The sequence below is a fragment of the Stylophora pistillata genome, chromosome 4 (assembly GCF_964205215.1).
Source record: "Stylophora pistillata chromosome 4, jaStyPist1.2, whole genome shotgun sequence".
NCBI lineage: Eukaryota > Metazoa > Cnidaria > Anthozoa > Scleractinia > Pocilloporidae > Stylophora > Stylophora pistillata.
The window spans coordinates 29,483,028-29,505,951 of NC_142522.1; the positions used below are offsets into that span (position 1 = coordinate 29,483,028).

Genomic DNA, 22,924 nt, shown 5'->3' on the forward strand with positions numbered 1-22,924 from the left:
TCATTTTTTGTTATTTCCCTTGCTGTTTTTTCGGCAAAGTGTCAATTCTAACCTTATTAGATACAACACCTTATTTCTGACAACCTTTGCTAGGCAGACTAGACTATAAAAAAATGTGTTTCTGCTGTAGGCATCACCTTCATCCTTAAGTTCACTTATGGCGCATTCGTTATCAAAACTTGTAGACTTTTTTGAACTAGATTTATTATGAAGGTCGCTAGAATATACATACATCCTGCGGTTATGATCCACGACTGATGACATCCCCTATACTCGGAAGCTTGTAATCGATCGTGCAAACGTCAAACTAGAGGTGAAGGGAAGAGGGCGTGGCCTGAGAATGGTTGTTGGTATATAGAACCATCCTCTGACAGAGTATGACAACCTATGTCTAGTCAAAAATACAAACCGTTAATCCTTCAAAAATGCCGGGGCTGGAAGGCTACTCGCGATTTCCTACTTAAGCGAACGTGTGGTCCAGGAATTGGAGGTGAAACAGTTTCAGATAGTAGTGTCACAATTAGCAACCCCTTTCGGTAGGTTTGATTCCTCTGCCAGTCTGTCGCCTCCACATTTGAAGTACAGTACAATTCTTTGGCCATAACTCCAATACAAAGCCTTCTAAGTTAGCGGTCGATTGCGTTTCTTGGCCAAAGGCTAGCCTGCAGCTTTAGGACAGTGTAGACCTTCGCGGGTGTCTTTCGGCTAAAAAAAAAAGAAAAAAAAATACTCACATAACCACCATAGACTATACATCAATTGAAAGTTTATGAAATACACTATTCGGAAAAATTCACTTAAATTTAGCTTAATCTGTTGATCTAATCGTAAGCCGAATGGGGTACGACAATTCGAAATGGACGATGTTTCTTTTAGCGAGTTAATCGCATCGTGCGCGTCTATTTTTTTTTTTTTTAATTCTATCCTTGTAAGTCGTTTCTACTTTCACTAGTATTTTGCTCTAAAAAAGAAATTTTCTACAGTTATTCTTTGCAAAGACATCTCTTTAAGCTAATGTTGGTTGAGACAAAATGTGATACAAGAAACTTTCTCAAATATAAAGGTGACAGGAAAACTTTAAAAACTTTTGCACAGAACGTGTGGGAGATATTCTTACCTATCTTTTGTGATTAGAACATGTGCTGTTAAAATTCTCTAGCTTGTTATGGAAAGCTTATGACAATATCTGAGTGGCGAAAACCCTGGTCCTACTCACCAAAGGGTGAGAATTGACACCCCCGCAGCTCAGCTAAGGTAATCCCAAGCTTTGCGTAACGACACCAAACAAACACCCACTTTTTTGGGGGTATGACATCATAGCCATCCTCGATGGATTGTGGGAAAAGAGGTAGCCCAAACTTTCATGTAGACGGGAGTTAATTGAGATTTCGTTATTTTGATGTCTACCGTGATTTCCCTCTATTTGCTTTTAAGATTCCAAGGAAACAGTTATATCTTGGAGCATTAGCAAAAGAGGTTTGTCTGCTCTTATTTAAACTATCGTGTATGCCTACAACTTTGACAGAAAATAAGGGTGAGTCGTTTCCGGCCGGTAGAGCGACAAGGGGTAAGGTAACGAATCTGATCTATGCCTCGCTGGTACTTTCGCTTGGCTCCAAACTTCGACTCGTCGATCTCCACTGTTTTTCCTACACCTCCGATCTTCCTGTCAGCGTTCATAATTTTCGTCGAACATACCGTTCGTAAGTCGCTCAGCGCACGGATCACTGTAGGCTTTCAAAGGCTAGTCAGTCTGGCGATGTTACTTCCAGAAGCCTTGATAGCCCACAGGAACATTAGATGAAGCCACGTACTCAGCGGGATGTTGGAACCTTCGAAAAACCAGGTTCGACAGCGGCTGTTTGTACAGCATCGGTGGTGTGTCGGTAGTGTGTCGGCCGACGCGTCGGTTGGATCAGATTCGTTACCTTTACCGCGACAAGCGTAGGTACTTTACTGTGTTGGTTGCCGCTGCAGTTGTAAATACAGTAATCGTTATATTGAGCATTAGCGGGCAATGTGTGTATGTGATCTAACCGCCGTCTTCTCACGAATACCAGGTATCGTGTTAGAACTCATTTTGAGTCGTGATCTGTTGGAGCCCACGGCAAATTATTATTAATGCAGGAAAGAGGAACTCACTATTTTCCTTACGGAACTGAACAGAACTAAACTCTCATTAAACATCGTTTGCAAACTTCATCTTTTACTAGTTTACTTCCATCACTCTATTATAGCGAGTATTTTTATCTTAGTTTTCATTTATCAGATCAATGATCGATGAGGAATCCATAGAAAAGCAGAAAAGATTACCTTAAAAGTTACTATATTTGAAATCTAAAGCAGGAAAATTTGATTTAGTAATCACAATAAAAAACTGCCAAAAATCTAAGAAATATTCTAGAATTTAACCTGCCAGAGGAACGAATAGATATAGAGGTAAGGAATAAGGCACCCGAATTCGTTTTACCAACAGAGCATATTTCTCGGAAATTCACTACACGTAATTTGCACTTTAATTCGTTTCTCGCAATGTTTTGCGTGTCCCTAGTCAGTTCGTTAGGTAGCACCCTCCATTACAGAGTGAATGAAAAAAATGAATTTAACTTCAGCAGATGTGACAGTGACGGTTTGGCATAATCTTCATTATTCTGACAATTTGCTATAATTGAATAAATTGGGATTTGACTTCGAGAACCGTGTCTCACTCACACAACTGACACGATTAAAATGTTACAAGGTGCTTCATGTCTAATTTCCGATATGTATAGATTTTAGCACTTGATTTACACTCTAGATATGTTGTTCCACTTAGCTGTGACTGTTTTAAAGTCGTTCTCATAAAATGGAATTGTTTATTTAATTAGAGCAGTTAGAAAGTTAGTTATTAGTCATTTTCCAATTTTTCTTTATTTTATTATACTTTTCTCGTCATATTGGCATGTACATCTACTACACAGGCCTAATCAGCCTCATCTAAACCTCAGTAGAAATAAAGTTACTGGCACTTGAGTGAATTGTAGACATCAACTAAAATGTAATACAACAATAGCAATAACAGTTAGGTAAATTTATTTTGAATTCATAGTTTTTTTTTCTCTATGTACTATGTCTTTGGATAAATATGTTATTTATTATTTAACCCAAAACAGACAACAGGTGTAACTATAAAAAAATTCCATTATTATTATTGTTGTTGGTACAGTTATGAATTAAAAATCATTTGATAAAACTGCATGCTGTGATTTGTTGATTTTACTAGCTAGCAGTTTGAAACAATTAAATGAACTTACATGCAAACAAGTATGTGTGAGGAGGGCCTCATTAGGCACATGTTAGGGCTCAAGCCACGCATTAATTAAATATTTCTAGAATTTAAGATCAGAATCAACCTAACTATTATGAAAAAAAACCTATTATCAACAGCTTAATCCAGCATCATTATTATATTATCATCACCAAACCAGGTTTAGTTGCCTGGATTATGGGGAAACTAGGGAATTGAAATGACTATCCTTACTGCTGGAACAAAACCTACGGATTTTTAAACATTTTCCTTTTCACATGCAGCTGATACAAAAAATTAATGAATTTCTTGAACGCACACGGGACACACAGTCCAGACCTCAAAGGTCAACAAAGTTTAGGCTGGTTGTTACAACACACAAACTCATTTTTCCTGAGTCGATCTAGCTATGCTGGCACTTTCTTGGACATCATATTAATTTTCTGACTAATTTATTCAAATTTATTGCTGTAATAGTGTGAATTACAGTGGGTATAATTTCCTTGGATGTGATTTGGGGATAAACTGTCTTATCTTTTTCTAATAACTCAGTGGAGTTATAATCTGTTAGTTTCATATGATTTGTATAGATAATCAAATGATTTCGAGTGCAATTTGGAATAAATAAGCACGAGTAAATTTTTTCATGTATATTATTAGAACTGTAACATAGTTATAATTGGACACAGCTTGTAATCCAATGGTTTCATCAGTCAGTCATACCATATGGTCATACTGAGTGTCCACCAATCACAGAATTTATTACTGACAGTAACCAGATCATGTGAACTTTGGGCAGCCAAAGGGCAACTGTTGGTTGAGTATCAGTGGATACTATCTGTCAATCTGTCAACCTATAAACTCAGTCAGCTGATATCTGTCACCTCTCCACAAGTGATACTTGCACGGTCAATAACCAGGGGATACTTTAATTTACTGACGCTTGTATGATGCTTAGCCGATACATTTTCAACACTCAGCCAACACTACCGTTGCTTCACACAATCTACATCTACTTTTCAGCTGTGAATTCAAAACAAATGTCTGCATGATGATCCCTAAGTAAACAACTGAAAGGCATTTTGACCAACAGACTGCAGACTGAAATTAACAAATAAACGATTGGCTCTTGTTACTGAGTGCTATCTTCTCTGCTCAAATATAAATTTATTTTCTCCAGCCAATTCAAAGGGGCTTAATTGGTGGCCATATTCGTCCATTCTCCTAACTTACAATGCTGGCAACATTCATCTCTGCCAAAGACTTTTTTCCAGCTTATGTTTTTTTGTCTTCATTGCTTTTATATACCTATTCAAAATGAATTGCATGAACTGTATCCTCACTCTATCGAGTTTGGGCATTGCAGACAGACTTTTCTTTTGCCTCCTTTGTGGGGAAGTGGAAGGGGCTACTAGAGACTGTTTCTATATAATATTTCAAGAAAAATAGGGGTTAACAATACACCTCTATCACTGACAGTCCACCAAAACACCACTGACACTTGAGTGATATGCTGCAAACTATTGATTTTCAACGTGATGGTTGAGGTGTTGGCCAAGTGTCCACCAAAAATCTGACCACATATAGAGCAACAGTGGACACCAGTGGTCTACCAACTTGAATAACATAGCAACCAACAATAATATCCACCAATACTCAACCACCAGATGCCCTATTACACATGATTCCACTAACCATAGCATGGTTACCATCCCTATTTGAGGATTTCCAACATATAGGAATCTATTTCTAGGGCCTTTTAGGGCTTTTTAAAGATTGGATTATTACTGCTCTTCTATTCATAAAGGAATTTTGTTTTCCTTGGATACCCTTGTGTTTATGATTAATTAGAAACAAGACCAAGTGATTGCATGACTTATGATTGACAATTAGACTCCTGCTTTGGGGTTGTCCAATTTATTTAATCACTTGTATGATTGCAGACTGAACTTTACTCATTCAACTTAATTAGACTTAAGTGTTATTATGATCATCAGACTTGTACAGCAAGAAAGAACAGCACTCCCCTCCCCTTCTTAGGACCTTTATTCTATGCAAAACATGCAAATTGTGTAGATTGTCTTGAAACTGCAAATCAAATCATAAAATCCTTCAGAGAAAAATACAGCAAACTACCCTCAATAATTACAAATTTAGAGTAATTTTCTGAACTTGGAACCTGGCTAGGGGTCTATTTCTCAAAAGTCCCGGTAATTCAGCAGGCCTGAAGCCATGTTTCAAAATCAAAATTTAAGGAATATAAAGCAGGTTCTGGCACCCAAATCAGTCCACTTTGCTTCTTTAGCTGATAGTCTTATTATTATTTTATTTTCAAAACTTTTAAAATTTCCATCTTGAATGAGAGCAGAACAGCTTTATGGCCCCGTTAAATTACCGGGACTTTCGAGAAGTGGGCCCCAGGTTTGTGAAGAAAAGATTTAACTGGTCTACAAAATATTAATTTTGTCTTTTTATCTGGACTCTACATTTGTTTCTACTTGTTTATTGTCTAGAAATTTAACAGTTGTTTTGTCTCTCTTTTTAGGACCCCTGAGATATTTGTGATCTTGCCTTTTTGCACTGCAACCCCGTATGAGGTATTAAATCTCCTAATGTAATGGAAAAATTCCAGCTTGCACTCCCACATTTAGATATGACTTCACTGTGTGCAAGAAACAAATCTCCTGAGGAAGAGGAGGTGAGAAAATGTTTACCTAAAGGCTATAATATTATAATTCCTCCACAGTCAGTTGTGAGTGGTAGGTCAATTTAGGATTTGTGATGCATCTTTCACAATCTGCTCACTAGCTCCTTTATCCACCAGTTAAGATGTCTGTCCAGTTTCCCTAAAAGCTGCCTTTGATTTTAGTAACCCAGTAACCTAATTACTAACCAACTTGAATGTATTTGGTCCAAACCTGTCGAATCTCGTCAAAACTGCCAAACCTTACCATTTAACAAACAAATTCAGCCTGGTCAACCCAGCTTACTAACCTAATTATCACCTTCATCATGGCTGTTAAATTTATCAACCTTCCCCAAACCTCAGCATCACGATCATATGATAATCAGTATCATCTGTAACCTCACTGATCGCCAACCATGTGTACGTCACAACCTTACAACCTCCTAGTCTGCAACCCGATCAATATCAGCAACCCCAACATATTTGACCTCACCGAGATCATGAATCTTACTGTGACATTACTTTTAACCTTGCCTATCATCATCAACATCATCAAACCATAATAAACTTCACCAACATCATCAAAAATATACCAAACTCTATTAACTTCACCTACCTCATTCAAAACTATGGCCTTAGGTACTTGCATCACCAGCATCATGCACCAATGTCAATGACTCCCCAAAATTTGCATCCCCAACAAACTTTACCCATCCCCAGAACGACATCAACCTCGCCCTCATAACCAACCTCACAACTGATCAATAGGACCAACCTTAATGTGGTACTGTAAGTGCTTGTAATATAATTTCTTTGTCAATTTTTCCATTTTTGTTTGTTTTCAATAATTTTATTTTAGATTGATAAATAAACGTTTACTGTGTAGGTTCTTCATATTTGTTGATTTTTCATGTTGAATTTTGGGTGAAGATTTGACTTACTCTTTTCTTTTACAGGGCCTGGCTGAAGAAAAATGTCTTGCCCAAGATGACAACAACGACGTTTCAACTTCCGGTTCTAACAACGAAGAGGTGTGGAAAGTATCATATGTTTTGAATTAAATCAATCAATCAATAAAGAACGGTCTTCATTCACGGTTTTAACAGACTTGAAAACCTATTAATTATTAATTTGATAAGATACTTGATGAAAAGCCGTCAAAACACTAGAAAATATCAAATAGAATCTATATAAATTCAGAGACTCAAAACATTTCTTTTATAACGCGTTTCTTAAACCGTGTAAACTACAAGAAAAGAAAGGGCTTGACCGGGGTGATTACATCATAATTTTTGTAAGGAGAGCGCTACAACCACGAAACATGAGAGACGTCTTTAATTGAAGCGTTCCTCGATTTGTTAATGACAGTCAGAAACTGCTTTTATGTAGCGAACCCTTTCAATAGAGTTAACGTAATACTTCCAATTTTTTCGTCAGACCTATGATTTATTGGTATAAAAACACGTTCATATACGTTCCTTTTGACACGACTTACGTCATTCACGTTATTTCTTAGGAAACTAAGGAGGACGACCTAAGATCTCTTAAAAACAGTCGTCTTGAGGGGACAAGTCAACCGACAGAGCCATCTAAGGATGACAAGGATTCTGATAAACTTCAACGCGAAAGTGGATCTAAACAATTTAATGAGGTAAATATTGGTGAAACTTTATCCAAATGAAACTTTATCCAAGTGTCCCTATATACTTGTTCCTACTTCAAATGGTATTCTGCCTAGGAAAGAAGCTCCTATCCAGTTGATACTTTCACCTCCGAAGATATGAGTCTACCCACTAAATTGTGCAAATGAATGGTTTAATAGTTAGAGGATTGTCCAGCCGATGTGACTGGTTGATTTTTATATACACTGTCGGATTAACGCCGTAGATTTGTCTGGCTTTTTCTTCTATGATAAAGCGTTTGAAAGCATCCGGAACCCTCGAAACCATCCTTATCTTTGCCACGTAAGCGTTAATGTTTAATTTTATTCGTAGTTTTATTTTCTCTCAGCATTGTCTTAATCGCGATTTTGAATTTGAGAGTGTTTGATACAAAGAAGTGGGTGTTTTGAACTGTTCGGTTATTTCTTTTTACAACTACGCAGTAATGTACAAATATGAAAAAAAAATAATACCCGGTTATATTTCTACCGTCGCAGGTTAAAGGGGCACCTAGTTTGCTTGAAGACATGCGGGTAATTAGAACCGCTGAAAACGAGGACGTCAAGATTAAGAGCCTGCCCTGTACCGTAGTTGTCTCTTCAAAAGATGAAGTGGTCGCTGACACGAGTTCCGCCAAGAGACTATCCGAGTTCGAACGTGACAGTCTTGAAGGAAAGTACATTATGAAGCTTGAAAGAAGATTAGGTTGCCTTGAAAACCTGATACCCCAGTACCACTCTCGTTTTGAAGAAGATGCAATCTTCAAACAAAAGTTGCAGGAGAAGATACAGCAGCTTAGAGAGGAAGGCGAAATCTTCAAACAAAAAATGGAGGACAAGATTCAACAGCTTGAATCAAAACTAGAAGAAAAGGATCATCAAAACTAGAAGGATCAATCAAGGATCAATCAAAACTAGAAGAAAAGGATCATTACAAGGAGAACGTGCAAAAAACCGCCAAACAAGCTGCAAAATCAGGGGAAATGGCCCAACCTCGGGAAAAGACGAAAACGGAAATGAATCTGTAGTACCATTCACAGTTCAAAGGTATGGCTGAAATGAAAGCAGTAGACCAAGACCTTTCGCGATTGAAAGAAGTGGATAGCGGTAGTGAGAAAATGGAGAGAAAGGTGGCCGGGCCCGGTTCACATTTAAGAGAATCGGATTACAGCAAAGAGAACATGGAGGGGACTGCTATTGCCGAGATTCATTCGCTGCTGGTAAAAGAAACGCATCATTAAAAAGTGAACACAGAGAAAGAAATACAGGACGCAAAGAAGAAAAGTGATGAATGTTTTAAGACAATAGAGAGGAAGGTAGAGGAGCACGCATTACAGTTGGATGAGCGTGAAGAGAAGAGAGAGAAGACAGTGGCCCAGTTCCATTCTCAGGTCGAAGAAAAAGATCATCAAATGGAGAACTTAGAAGGAGAAATACATGGTACAAAGAAACTGTTTAAAGAAATTGGTAAACGTGTGGAGGGAATCGAGAAGGTGGCCGAGCACGCTTTACAATTGAATAAGATGAGTTCTAGTATGAGGACGATAGAGAAAACGGATACCCAGTTCCATTCACAGCTGGTAAAAGAAGCGAGTCGTCAACGTGAAAAGATGGAGCAGGAATTAAAGGAGTTAAAAGAACTGATGAAAGGAATTTCTCAACACACCGAGGAAGTGGAAAAGAACGAAACCGATCACGGTTTCCGTCTGGAAGAAATTGATTCGCGCGTAGAGAAAATCATGAAGACGATAATTGATCGATTTCAATAGCAGTTGGAAGAATCGCGAAGATTCCTGGAGGAAAAATTGAAGAAGGAAATGCGAGATGTAGGTGATGAAGTCAAGGACCAATGCACTTTCCTCTCCACTCATCAAGAAAATATGGCCCTTCTTCTCCGTGTTCTGGGTGACCTGAATGTAAAGTTTCAACGTGAAGTCAACAAATTAAATAGGCGAGTTGATATCTTATTCGCACGTCAGATAATTGATGGTCCAGTTGTACCCACTAGGCTTGGATGTCCTTGTAAAAATGCCTAATTATTTGGTAATAAACATGTTTAATTGCGGCTGTTTGCCCAGTGACTTTCATGGGTATATCAGTGGGTCAAACCATGCCAAGGGTGAATAAATACTTGTATGTTATGTCGAAAACGAAAATGACTTTTTTCCTTTCTTTAAAAAGAGATAGTCACTGATTCGTTTCCCAAATATGGATAAGGCACAAACCGATCGTCAACTTTCCAATCATTTCGAATCTGTGTCGTTTACTGTATTTATGTAAAAGAACGTGAAATGCAGATAGAGACGCAAGGTTAAGCTCTACTAAAACGTCAGCTCGAGGTACATAAGAAATCTATCATACATTTTGTAGAATTTTTGATTTTGTTAAGTATAGCCAGGCTAAGCCTGAACAAACTAATGTTTTAAGAATTAGGAAGGTTGACTTTTAACTGAAAAAAGTTGCAATTGATTTGGCGAGATTGCTGTCTTACCTTATAGTCACAACCAGGCTAAGCCTGTTTGAAATAGTGTTTGTTTTTGTTTTTAACAATTATTAGAATTATAAAAGGTACAGAGAAGTTATCCAAAGTAGTTCGAGATTTCAGTAGTTTTGATTACCCACGATTTCAACTCATCAGCTTATTTTCCCACCTTTGGGATAGTTAGCGTGTTTCAACTTTGATTTTTCGTTCGCTTCAAATTAATATTTTTCTTTGTTTTGATTAGCATCCCTGATTACTATCAATCAAGTTTTCTTGACTGTCGAGAGATATTGTTTAATTTTTAAAATCGATTACTTTTAATCAGGCCAAGCCTAGTGATGTGAAATGGTGCTTGACGCACTTACTAGCACGTTACGATTTAGGAAAGTGTTAAAGGATAAAAAAAAGTGGCATAAGCATTGTCATATGTAGTTTTTTTAGATTTTTTAAAATATAACAAAGTTAACAAGATAGTTTGGTTTTATTAACTGAGTTGATAAAAAATAAATGTAAACTGGCCTACGTAAAGCGTTTAAAAGTTGACGTTTCGAGCGTTCGCCCTTGAATGCCTTGGCACCTCAATATTTATCGAACATGCTAGTGCTGTACACACCAGCTAGAACTCTACGCTCTTCTAACAAACAGTTCTTGCAAGTGCCTACATTTAAACTTATATTAAGACATATGGAAGCAGGTCATTCAGCTATGTCGCGCCCTACCTGTGGAACAAGCTCTCAGATACCAAACGACAGGCACCATCACTTGCGACATTTAAGTCAAAGCTTAAGACCCATCTTTTTAGTCAAGCTTTCGATTTGTAGGACCATTAATATTAATTTGATAGTACTATTCCCTATTTAATTTAATTACTTGTAATCATTTTAATTGAACATGTTGTAAAGCGCTCCGAACTGTAGGGTGGGCGTTATAGAAATCTTATATTATTATTATTACGCAGTGTACACGTATAGATGCTATAATAAATAAAAGAACATAGGGCGCAAAGCGTAGCCTATGTCTTCTTAAGAAACGTACAGATAACTATGTTTACGTCTGAAAACTAAAACGAAGTATTCCCTAAAAGTCTCTAAAACACTAAAATTTTCGCATGCACTGTTACCTGACGGTGGCCTTGAAGGTGCGCGCTATGTTAAGGTATGAACTTCATATATTCATTGTATCTCATTTATCACTTTCACGGGTTTATTACGAATCAACTTAAGGGCCTGCTCCCAGTTGGCTTGTTAGCTCAATTGGTAGAGCGCTGCACTAGTATCGCAGAGGTCAGTGGTTCGAGTCCCGTACAGGCCTGATTTTTTTCAGGTCTGATTTTCGCTATTGCATGAATAGCGCTATCTACTGCGAGGATCGTGCATCATACGTATGCAACCATTATGTTTTATGCGAACCACGCAAACTTTTAAACACGTTCTCTTGTAAAACCTGCGAAAGTATTCAGTATAATTTCCGGTAAGATTTTTGCGGACAATCTGATCTATTTCTGTTACATTGTGTGCTGAGACTGAAACCTTTCACCTCGAGCAAAGCTCCGTCGCACGGCCCAATCAAAAATGGCGAGCAACTGAGCTTCTTGCATATGTCCGTGTCAAAACACACGAAAGGACTCTAAAGCATTCTTCACTCTTATTGGGCAGAAAAACACACAGATTTTCTGGCACCAACTAGATGCCAGAACGACTGCGACCGTTTGGAACTAGTCTTGTAAGACAATGTCCCCAGGGGCTCTTCCTCCGTAACTTGAAATCGACTCACAGCCCCTGGGTCTCCGAGGATGCCAAACACCTAAACTTACATTGATTGTGAAATACAAGCTCCTCCTTATCCCTCCTCCACACTCGCAAGGCAGGTAGTATTTACCCGAAACTGTTTGGGCAAAGGAAAGTGACAGAGGACGGATGCATTTCTTCTTCTTGCTGGCAGTTTTCATGCTGGAACTGGTGGGTTGCCGTCGGCTGGAGCCGGATCTGGCCATGTTTCAGTTGGTCCGTTTCCACCTACAAAGTGCCTTAAAAGATAAGGCATAGATTCCCGGTAATTAATTTATACTATAGAGAATGTTGTATCAAGAAACAAGCAAAAGAGCTTACTGACGGGCACACTCCCTCTTGTTTGTTTATGCTTTCCAAGTTTAGCTAATTGTGGGTCTTCTGAAGTTTTTTATCGATTGCTTGCATTTTTCTAAATTCGTCTTCAGCTTTGGGAACAAAATAAATCCTCCTCTAATTAGTCGTTCGGGATATCTCTCATCTGCATTGCATGCCACGAAAGGTAATTGATAAAACGAACAGCTGGCAGACGGCTGGTTTGTTTGTACTAACTTTGGTTTGCGTTGCAAAGGAATTATCAATAGAGTCCTAAAGCGATGACGTCACGTTACCACGACGCCGAAAAATTCGGTTCTAAACAAACTCGCATTCCTTTTCAGAATGGCGACGCTTTCTATCGCGTCGCTGCTTTCCTATTTTTCAGACGAAAAGAAATCCATAAAGAAGGGAGGAAATCATTATGAGTCTGATCATGTGTAGTCATTTAGCTATCATGAGGGAGTTTTGCGAGGAGAAGTTCAAGCAAGTATGAAAAAGGTTTACCGTGAAGTCACGGTGAGTTACTCTTGCGAGAGTTGTTCCGACATTTAATTAATATCACAGGTTGGCCTTCTTTCCACAACTTTTTTCACCTAAAAACATGCTTGCCATACGAAAAATCCTTTATTTTAAGCATGCAGATTTACTTGGATGAACAACAAGACATAAAAACAACCGAATGCGAATGTCCAAGAGGAGCGTGCAAATGTAGTCACGCGGCCGCCCTTTTCATTCATGGGATCTACCATCTAAGCCGTGCAGACGTGGAATGCCAGTGGAGGAAGAGAAAATCCCACACATCACTCTCAAATCAAGCGGTTTCTGAACTGTTCCCTCCACCAAAACGTTACTGTGCTTTGTCGAGGGCGCCGACTCACGCCGGTCGTTCCACACTCTACGAAGATCTGAAGAACTATCGAAACTTTACTGGACTTTGCTGGCTGCTCAGCCCTGAGCCACCTGTCGCCAGTAAGCTGCCTATGCCTTCTATCGAGGAAATTATTTATTCTGACGAATTTCCTTCGAGCAATAGGAATTCAAGAGCAGTTGGATTGTTTGGTTTGCAGTTCCAGGCTAGACGAGGAAAAATCGTAAGGATTAGCGAGATAACAGTTGGTCAAAGAAACAACCCTGCTTGGCCTATCGCAAGAAGGGGCCGACTTACCGCCAGTAACTTTGGCTCCATCCTTCATGCGAAAAGAATCACCCCTTCACTACTGAAACGTCTTCTCGGAGAATACGATTTGTTGAGAGTTAAAGCGATCCAGTGGGGAGTGGACAATGAAGGGGAAGCCATTAGAGCATTCACCCTCAGAACAGGAAAAACGATAAAAGAAACTGGTATTTGGTTCGATTCTTCTGGAATCCTTGGATCATTCCCAGATGGTATTGTTGATGATGAAACTATTTTGGAAGTGAAGTGTCCGTACACAGAACGAAACGTTACAATAGAAGAGGTTGTTAAATCAAAAAAATTTTCCCTGGAAAAAAGTGAAAGTGGGCAGGGTTATGTATTGAAGAAAGAGCATGTGTACTGGCACCAAGTACAGGGACAAATGTACTTTTCACCTAGAAAGTTTTGTTATTTTGTTGTGTGGACTACAAAAGATGTAGCTATTTTACTGATACAAAGGGACGACACTTGGGCAAGAAACATCCCACGCTTAACTCAATTTACAATGACCATTTATTCCCAAAAATAGTTGAAGGAGAATCGTAATTTCTGTAATTCCCCAAACAAGACAGAGTAATTGTAACTTTTTTATTCCCAAAAGTAGTTTAAGGAGAAATTCTCCTTAAACTACTTTTGTGAATAAAATAGTTACAAATTTTTACTCTTTCCCACTCGCACCATGATATTTGTATTTTTAATATATGGACATGCACATCTGCCGTGATGGGATATACCTTTGTGATTAGAATTAGAAATAAAAGAAGTTCTGTTCTAAGTAAGGTAACAGTGTTATGATGTGTAGTGTTATGATGTGTAGGGTAAGGAATGTGAGTAAACAACAACAAACATATGAAACATATGTGTGAACTGCGGTTATGAGACGTATATGAGAACGATACTTCGCAGTAAAGCACTATTTGAGCAATAGTGAAAATCAGACCTGAAAAAAAATTTTTTTGCACTATTGCTCAAATAGTGCTTTACTGCGAAGGATCGTTCTCATATACGTCTCATAACCGCAGTTCACACATATGTTTCATATGTTTGTTGTTGTTTGATTTATCATCTACGGGTTTATATCGAATTAATTTGATGGCCTGCTCCCAGTTGGCTTGTTAGCTCAATTGGTAGAGCGCTGCACTAGTATCGCAGAGGTCAGTGGTTCGAGTCCCGTACAGGCCTGAAATTTTTTTTTCACGTCTGATTTTCACTATTGCTCAAATAGTGCTTTACTGCGAAGGATCGTTCTCATATACGAATGTGAGTAAAATAACTGTTCCACTTATACTTGAGTTCAACATGACATTTATTATTATATGTTATTTCAGCTTCGAAATGAAATCTTACACTCACTTATATGCCATAAACAAAACTATTCAAATACCATATCCTCACATCCCTCCTTTATTAAGGAAAATTATAAATTTACAAGAGCAGCACACAACTGAAACAGTACATCAGCATAGCAACGTAAGTAAGAGGGAATAAAACTCAAAATTCGAAAGTCTTTCAGCCTGGCATTGGCTCTTTCGACGTGGATTCGACATCTTGCTATGGCCTTTGTAGCCCTTGCCTCACTTTCAGTCAAAGTTCCTTTGTTCAGAAATGGTGCTATATTTACTGAAACTCCATGGGGGACAATGTCCTGGATAAGAAATCCCTTGTCAGCAAGTATCATGTCCCCTGGGGTCAAGTGTTTGAGGAGGCCTGACTCCTGCACGATGGCTTTGTCAGAAATAGATCCCAGGTAAAGCATACTTACATAGGTTATCACAGCGTTTGGTGCAACACCAACAATGACTTTAAATGAATGCATTCCACGATAGGATGAGTAGGTTGCATTTTTTTGACTCATTAGTTTAGGTGCTGCAACCTCAATATCAGTGCAGTCTATGACTATGCGACAAGATCCATACTGACTAAAGGATGATGGTGCTGATAGTTTGTTTTTGTCTTGAGAAGGAATTGATGTCATAATGTCTTTAAATAAAATGTCATGCAATACATGAATAAATTTTGTAATAATGTTAGCAATTGTAGCAACACTACAATTAAATAGCTGAGCCAAATGTAGATTTGTGTAGTTCTGCCTGACTCTCATTAAAGTAATAAATATCTGGTCTTCAAAGGTGATAGATTCCACCTTCCAGCCCCCTAAATAGTTGATGAAATCTTTAAACCTCAAGGCATGTTTCACAACAATGTCAAAGACTTCCTTTGTTGGAAGCCCAGTTTCCATTCTAATAACATCTCCTGGCAGCCCTGTCACAGTGCAACACCTGTTCTTGTAGTGTAATGTATTCTCTAGATTCTTTAACTCTCTTTTAGCTAGGTCCAGTTCTGCTTCAAGGATAACCTCCTGTGTTGTTTTTGGCCTTTGTTCAGTCTCCTTCTCAACAGATGATGGTTTATTTCTTTGAGCCTGTTCTACCAACTCGGCCAAAGTCTACTCCGTAGACACAATCTTCTTTTTCTTCGGAGGAGGTCCCCTTTGCTCAGGGAATAATTTCTCTTTGTTTCGCACAAACATTTCTGGGCCATTTGACCTCTTGCCCTCTCTAAAATGACGGCTACACACCCTTGAGTGCTTGCCGGGCATTCTGTCTCCTCTCCTGTAAAACGAGAAGTAAGAAATAGCCATTTAATTTAAGATCTGATATGAGATTTACTTCAGATTATAAGCTTGATGTTTACACATAAGCTTAAACATTTTTACTTATGCACAATGAAGACAAATGCGTGTTCAGTTCGCAGTTCTATCCAAGCTTTTTCAAGGTTCGTAACGCAAAGTAAAGCAAAATGTAAGACTAAAAAATATCGTAATTAAAGCACTCACAAACTAAAATGGTTGTTATGAAAAAACACTGCATGCGATTGCACGCTTCTACATTCACTTGAGCACTTTTGAGCACATTCGCTCAAAACTGCCGTATGATATATTGCTTTCAAGCGAACGATGAATACAGTTACTAACCTTATCAGACGGATCCATCGTTTGTATTCGTTGCACGACGGGGCGAAGCAGTATACCATTTCCGTCCGTTTAGAATTACTTCTGATCTCAAAAGCGATAAATTTGAAATTGTCATTGACCTTTTCACCCTCTATTCTTCCTTGTGGCGTTTTCTGTTGCAAAACACAGGGTTAAGAAGGGTTTTGACCTCAGGACAAAGCGAGGACAAAGCGACAACAAAGACTACGTGACCCACGCGAAAGAGATAAACCGCCTCCCGGTTAGCTCAATGGATAGAGCGCTGGACTGTCGTGCGGGAGGTCGAGGGTTCGAGCCCCGGCCGGACCAACACTCAGGGTCCTAAAGTAATTGAGAAGAATATGCTACCTTTCTATAACATCAAGAAATGATTAGATATTCAGTCTTCTCGGATAGGGACGAATAAATGGAGGTCCCGTCTTAATTTCCCACGCACGAGATTACTGTGTGAGGGATGTACTGCCCTGGGGTGGGATGGGTGGGTAACAGGACCCCCGTTGATACCAGTGTTTACTACACTGAAGGGGCTATCCTGTATAAATATAAATGTCTACTTCTACTACTTCTACTTCGAGTTTAGAACCCAATATTTTAGTGCCATGGTAACGTGATGTCACACTTTAGGACTTTTAGCGCCATGGTAACGTGACGTCACACTTTAGGACTCTGTTAGGGGAAGCCCCTATCCCAGAATGCTTAGAAGGGAACTTAGAAGGTGTTTTTACGACTTGCATCAGACACAGTGCGTCACATCCAAGATGGCGAGACTTCAGAATAGGTTATTGTGAGCTATAGCAAATCAAGATGCCTGGATTTCATATCTCTAAAAAGGACAAGGATAAGTTGAGAAGCGAGTACTTTTGTCCCATTTGTGAATTAGTTCTGAGGGATCCCATTCTGACGGAAATTGGAGTTTTCATTTGCTGCTCTTGCCAAGGGTGAGTATTAACTCTATCATCTGGCGATCTATAAGGTTTTCTAATGGTAGCAGAAGAATATTCTACCGATCAAAAAAAAATTGGTTCTTAGAGGGTTCCCCGTTACCCACAACTTTGCTAAAACTAGACGTTTACGGTGGCGTTTATGCTGAAGTTTCGGTCTTTGGAGTAAATAGGGACCTTTAGCAGTGACGACGAGAACGTGAACGTGGCCGACCGGAAGTTGGGAAAACGAATTTCAATGCTACCACGCATGCCCAATCGAACACGAGTCGTCGTCCACATGTCGTTCAGGACGCCATTTGCCGCCATTCGCCGTCTTGACGAGAACGTGAGTATGTTTTATTTGTTTTCTAATTTCTACTTACCTATCTAAGGGATTTCTTCAATCTAAAGGGTCGGTTAGGGAATAAAAACAGTGCCGAAAGTAATTTGATCGAACCGTGATGGAATAAAACTTTATTTCTTTCGAGTTGCAGATTGAGCTTTACAGTTTACAGCGGAGAAAGCAATGGCGGATGATGATAAAAGTGCTGCAGGGTATGTACTTAGCCTTATAAATGCTTTCCTAAAAATAAATCGCGGAAATTTCGTTATAGTTTTGTAATTATACCAGCTGGCATTTTTAACAAGATTTCTGGGCTTTGAAAAAATATCCGAACCGCGCGGATCGACTGTGTATGTAAACTTAGCTTAGCTCTGAATCACTTGACGTTGATTACAACACTGAAAAAAAGTTAAATTGTTTTAGTGGATAATATTTGCATTTTCCAATAAGCAGTAAAGGACTCGTCCACGTAACCGATGTGCTAAAGTATTTATGTTTCCCGCGGTGGACGACGGTCCCGTCACAGGCCTAAATCGGTCATATACGTCGTCGTCCACGTTCTTGTCGTCAGTGCTAAAGGTCCCTATTAACTGCAGACAGACGTCAAGTCGAAGAATGAAATCATACTCCAATTCTTTGGAACATTTCGCGGACATGGAGTGTGTTGTCTCGGTTAAATATTAGACAATGACAAAATTATTATTAAACCACGTAACATTAGTATAAGCAAGATAAAGGTAGCCTTTACTATGACAAGATTGCTATTCAACTAATTCTTCGCAAAATAAAACTCTTATTTTATATATACAAGCTAATAAATCAAGTTGTACTCAAACATACTATTGACAGAGAAGCTATCTAGCTGATAAAGAAATGTAGACCAGTGAAACATAGAACAGTTAACTTATTTCCATATAAATGAATTCATTCATGCAGTGTAGGTTTTTTGCAAAAATCATAGTGAGTGCAATTTGTAGTGAATGAACAAATTTATGAGTGCTTAATAATTTCAATTTTGGTGATAATATATATGAAAATATTTTTAGATAGCTTTTGTTGATTATCCACATGTAAAGTTCAAATCCTGAAAATTTTAATTTGTGCATTTGCTCAAATGAACTTCATTCAATCTATGTAAGTCGAAACACCACAACGGAGGGAGGCTTGTTTGCATTTTTTTAATATATGTCCTACCTATAGGTACATAACATACTAGATTATTACATCAAAGGTATTTGATGGATACATCAAAACTACTTTAGTTAGAAATGATTCACAAATGATTAATGAAGTATAAAAAAGAATCAAAACTTCCTATGGCTATCTGTGGGTGGGAGGGAACTAAAACTTACTAGAAGCTAGGAATAAACTTGTTGCTTGCTTTCTTGATAGCTAATAAAACATGCTTAGATGCCTAAGCAGTATAAAATACTAAAATAAGTTTGCGATATAAACAGGCTAGTGTGGGACACAATGATTGGTTCCATTTAAGTCTTGTGACTTGCGGGCTGAACTTTTTACTCAATCAAGGAAAGACTAATGAGTAACTTGCCTGTGCCCAATCTGGACCTTTTTCTTATTGATGTCTGGATTCATACTAATGGGATTAATATTCACAACTGTAAACTCCACGTTTAATTCCTTTTTTATTCAGAGTTCCACAGCGTCGTAAATCAGCCTCTCTACCTATGTCGCTCCACGTCGCTTCGAAATTCTCTGAGTCTTTTGCAAAAACCCCTCGCAAACTTTACAAACTAACTTAGATACCAACTTCCCGAAAACTAGAGTTCCAAAGTACTTATTGATAAAAAAAGAAACGAAAAAGGTCACGTGCACGTGAACTTGCTAGAACTCGCATTGCTGGAATTCACGTGCTACGTTCTTAAAATATTTTAGTGGGCAAACACAAATAAGACACGACAGCGGCCCCGCAAATGTCAAGGCCAGTTTACACGTTTGCCAATCAGGATAAGTGTCTGTCCTAGCCATCCAATAAACACAATTCAACAACGGGGCGGTGTAGCTCCGTGCTAGAAGTCTTCACCTTGGCGGATCGCACTCTTGAATCTCGTCCTACAAAGACCTCAGTCACACGACCCAAACTCCACTTGTTACGGGGAACATTCTCTTCCATGATGAGCACCAGATCTCTAACTCTAACATTTCGTTGATCCTTGAGCCACTTTTCTCTTTCAGTCAAGGTCGGCAAATATTCGCTGATCCATCTTTTCCAAAAGATTTCGGTTAGGTATTGGACCTTTCTCCAATGCTTCCTTCCCAAATGGTCTTCCTTGACAAAAACCCCTGGAGGCAATCCGGTCACCTTCCTTTGCAGCAAGAAGTGGTTGGGGGTCAATGCTTCCAAATCGGCAGGGTCGTCCGAGGCTGCTACAATCGGGCGGTTGTTCATGATGAATTCCACTTCGGTGAACAAAGTTCGCAGCGCGAATTCACTTAGCAATCTATCTCCCACGATAGCCTTCAGGTGCTTCTTTGCACTCTGCACCAGCCTTTCTCAGACTCCGGACATGTGCGCCGCCGTAGGAGGGTAGAAAGTCCACTTGACTCCTTTCTGCTGCAAATCTTGGTAGATCTTAATGTTGGTCCAGCCTTTGATTGCATCTTGCAATTCACGTTCCCCCCCCCCAACAAAGTTGGTCCCTCTGTCCGATCTGATTTCCTCGGGGGGGTCCCCTTCGGCTGTCGCAAGGCCATAATGAAATCGTCAGTCTCCAATGACGGCACTAGCTCCAAGAAAACGGCTCTCGTTGTTAAACAAGAAAACAAGCATCCCCAGCGTTTTGCTGAACCGCGGCCCCATTTAACCATTAGTGGCCCGAAGAAATCGACGCCGGAGAACGTGAAGGGTGGTTTGTACGGTTCTAATCTCTCTTTAGGCAAGGGGGCCATGATCTGCTTCATTGGTCTCTCATTCAACCGGCGACACTTGAAGCAATTTCTAATGATGCTCTTCGCCAATCCTTTGCCTCCGAGTATCCAGAACATTTTCCTCGTCTGCGCCAGGGTCTGCTCCTTATCAGCACGGGCCAGACGTTCGTGACAGCAGCGAACAGTCAGCTGACTAACGTTGTGTTTCTTTGGGAGTATGATTGGGTGCTTTTCGTTGTAAGACAGTACAACTGCCTCCTTCAGCCGGCCTCCAACACGAAGAACCCCCTCCGCCAGCACCGGTTTCAACTTCACAAGCCTGCTGGAGCTCTTTACTTTCTTATTGGCCTTGAGATCTCTCAGTTCTTCAGCGAAACTTTGAGCCTGGACTAACCTCATGATTAGCAGGGTTGCTTCTTGTAGCTCCTCTGTGGTTAATGCTTGTACACTCGAAGAAGTTTTCCGGTTCCTTAGCCAATGGAAAAAGCGCACTAGCCAAGCGACGCAACGTTGCAACTTCAACCACGAACTAAAGTAAGTCATCATCTTGTAAACAGGCCGGTCGCTCGTGCATGGAGCTTCTGGGTCGAGTCCAGCGTCAGGATTTTCAGTCTTGATTGAATGAACTTGCAGTTCATTCCGAACTTCTGGATCGTTTTGTAAGACTTCGCCAATCTCTGCTTCAGGCTAGTTCTCTTCTGATTCCCATAGATACTCCGGTCCCTTCCACCAACGATACTGATCAATCAATTTCTGGGGCTTCAAACCACGGGAAGCGTCGTCTGCTGGATTCAATTTTCCTGGGCAGTGTCTCCATTGGTCTGGGCTGGTTATCTCACGAATCTCAGCAATTCTGTTGGCTACGTGGGGGGGAAAACGTTTGCTTTCATTTTTGATGTACTGCAAGGTAGTTTGAGAGTCGGTCCAGAACAACACCCTGTCAATCCTGTAGGTTAACTCCTCTCGACAAACTTGATAAATCCTGGCAGAAAGCGTCGCAGCCTGCAGCTCTAGTCTTGGGATTGAAATCGGCCTCACCGGCATCGCCTTTGACTTGCCAATCAGGAAGGAGCACTGAAGAGAACCATCTTCATAGACAAACCGCAGATAGGAGCACATGCCATATCCCTTATCTGACGCATCTGAGAACTGGTGAAGAGAAATTTCTTTGGCCTCTCCGTGTCGCTGGAGATGGCATCTCGGAATCTGTACTTGCGTCAAAGCGGATAGCTCAGACTTCCATAGTTCCCAATGAGCAAGCTCACTCTCTGGGATAGGATCATCCCATGCTAACTGTAATTTCCACAGTCGCTGCATAATTTTCTTTGCTTCCAACACAACTGGACAGACAAAACCCATAGGATCGTAAAGGGAGCTAATAGCTGACAGGATCCCTCGTTTAGTGGCCGGTTTGTCGGGTTTGAAGACCTCAAATTGGAAGACATATTTCTCGACGTTCCACAAAACGCCCAGCGCCCGCTCAATAGGCAGCTCGTCCAAGTCCAGGTTTACAGTCGGCCGCGCCCGTTTATCTTCGGGTATGCTCGCTAACACTTCTCGGCTATTGCTCGTCCACTTAGTCTGACGAAATCCGCCCTTCTCCAGTAGGGCCATCAATTCGTGTGCCAGTGAAATCGCTTTGCTGGGTGTTTCTACGGCCTTCAACAGATCGTCAACGTAAAAGTCCTCTTGGACGGACTTAACAGCTTCTTCACTAAAGATCGTCTTGTTATCGTCAGCGGTTCTTTTGAGGCAGTAGTTTGCACAGCCTGGAGAATCTTTCGCGCCAAAAATGTGAGAGACCATCTGGTACTCCTCTGTGGGGGTACGAAAGTCGGCGTTTTCCCACCATAAAAACTGGAGGGCGTCGGCATCCTTGGCTGGTACTTTCACCTGAAGGAACATAGATTGTATGTCTGCTGCAAGTACGATGCGCTCTTGTCTGAACCTCAGCAACACGCCAAGCAAACTGTTTGTTAAATCTGGTCCTCGATTCAGCTGATTGTTGAGAGAAACTCCATCATGTAATGCCGCGGCATCAAATACCACACGAATTTTTCCCGGTTTGTGTGGGTGGAAGACACCATGGTGTGGTAGATACCACGTCCTGGGGCTCCGAGCCGCAGCCTCGTCTTTCGTCAACTTTCTTGCATATCCTTTTGTCAAGAGGTCATCCATAAAGTTCCGGTACTTACAGCGCAACTGCTTATCTGCCCATAGCCGTCTTCTCAGGGAACGACGTCTAGCTACAGCCGTCATTCTGATATTTGGCAACCAAGGACTCTCGTGCTTCCACAGCATTCCGACCTCGTAGTGGCCATCTACTAGGCGAGCGGAACTATTAAGCTTGCTTAAGGCTTCTCGATCCTGGACTGACATCCCTT

The 22,924-nt window shown here is 40.1% G+C and overlaps 3 protein-coding genes, 1 non-coding gene and 1 pseudogene across 4 annotated transcripts in view; 2 read left to right on the forward strand and 3 right to left on the reverse strand.

Moving 5' to 3' along the window:
- The first annotated feature begins 1,319 nt into the window (after window positions 1-1,319).
- Window positions 1,320-10,585, forward strand: LOC111343096 (uncharacterized). The gene is given in 6 exon segments (XM_088758675.1): window positions 1,320-1,476; window positions 5,832-5,984; window positions 6,929-7,003; window positions 7,489-7,623; window positions 8,131-8,483; window positions 8,537-10,585. Coding segments are annotated over 5 exon segments (1,776 nt in total). The 5' UTR covers window positions 1,320-1,476; window positions 5,832-5,903; the 3' UTR covers window positions 9,669-10,585.
- Window positions 10,586-12,481: 1,896 nt separating this feature from the next.
- Window positions 12,482-13,922, forward strand: LOC111339225 (uncharacterized; annotated as a pseudogene).
- Window positions 13,923-14,655: 733 nt separating this feature from the next.
- Window positions 14,656-15,923, reverse strand: LOC111339241 (uncharacterized). The gene has a single exon (XR_016000742.1). It is a non-coding gene; the product is annotated as an uncharacterized LOC111339241 (transcript).
- A 4,209-nt stretch (window positions 15,924-20,132) lies between these two features.
- Window positions 20,133-21,086, reverse strand: LOC111339226 (uncharacterized). The gene has a single exon (XM_022945830.2). The coding sequence runs from the start codon at window positions 21,084-21,086 to the stop codon at window positions 20,133-20,135; it is 954 nt and encodes a 317-aa protein (XP_022801565.2).
- Window positions 21,087-21,227: 141 nt separating this feature from the next.
- LOC148733243 (uncharacterized) overlaps window positions 21,228-22,924 on the reverse strand; it is a 1,839-nt gene continuing 142 nt past the window's right edge. Inside the window, exon 1 of the mRNA XM_088757969.1 lies at window positions 21,228-22,924. This exon is cut by the window's right edge and continues 142 nt beyond it. Within this exon, the coding sequence (XP_088614095.1) occupies window positions 21,228-22,924 (1,697 nt within the window).

Excerpts from the sequence above, each read along its gene's own strand:
- LOC111339226 (XM_022945830.2), bottom strand. The coding sequence starts at position 21,086 with ATGATGACTTACTTTAGTTCGTGGTTGAAGTTGCAACGTTGCGTCGCT.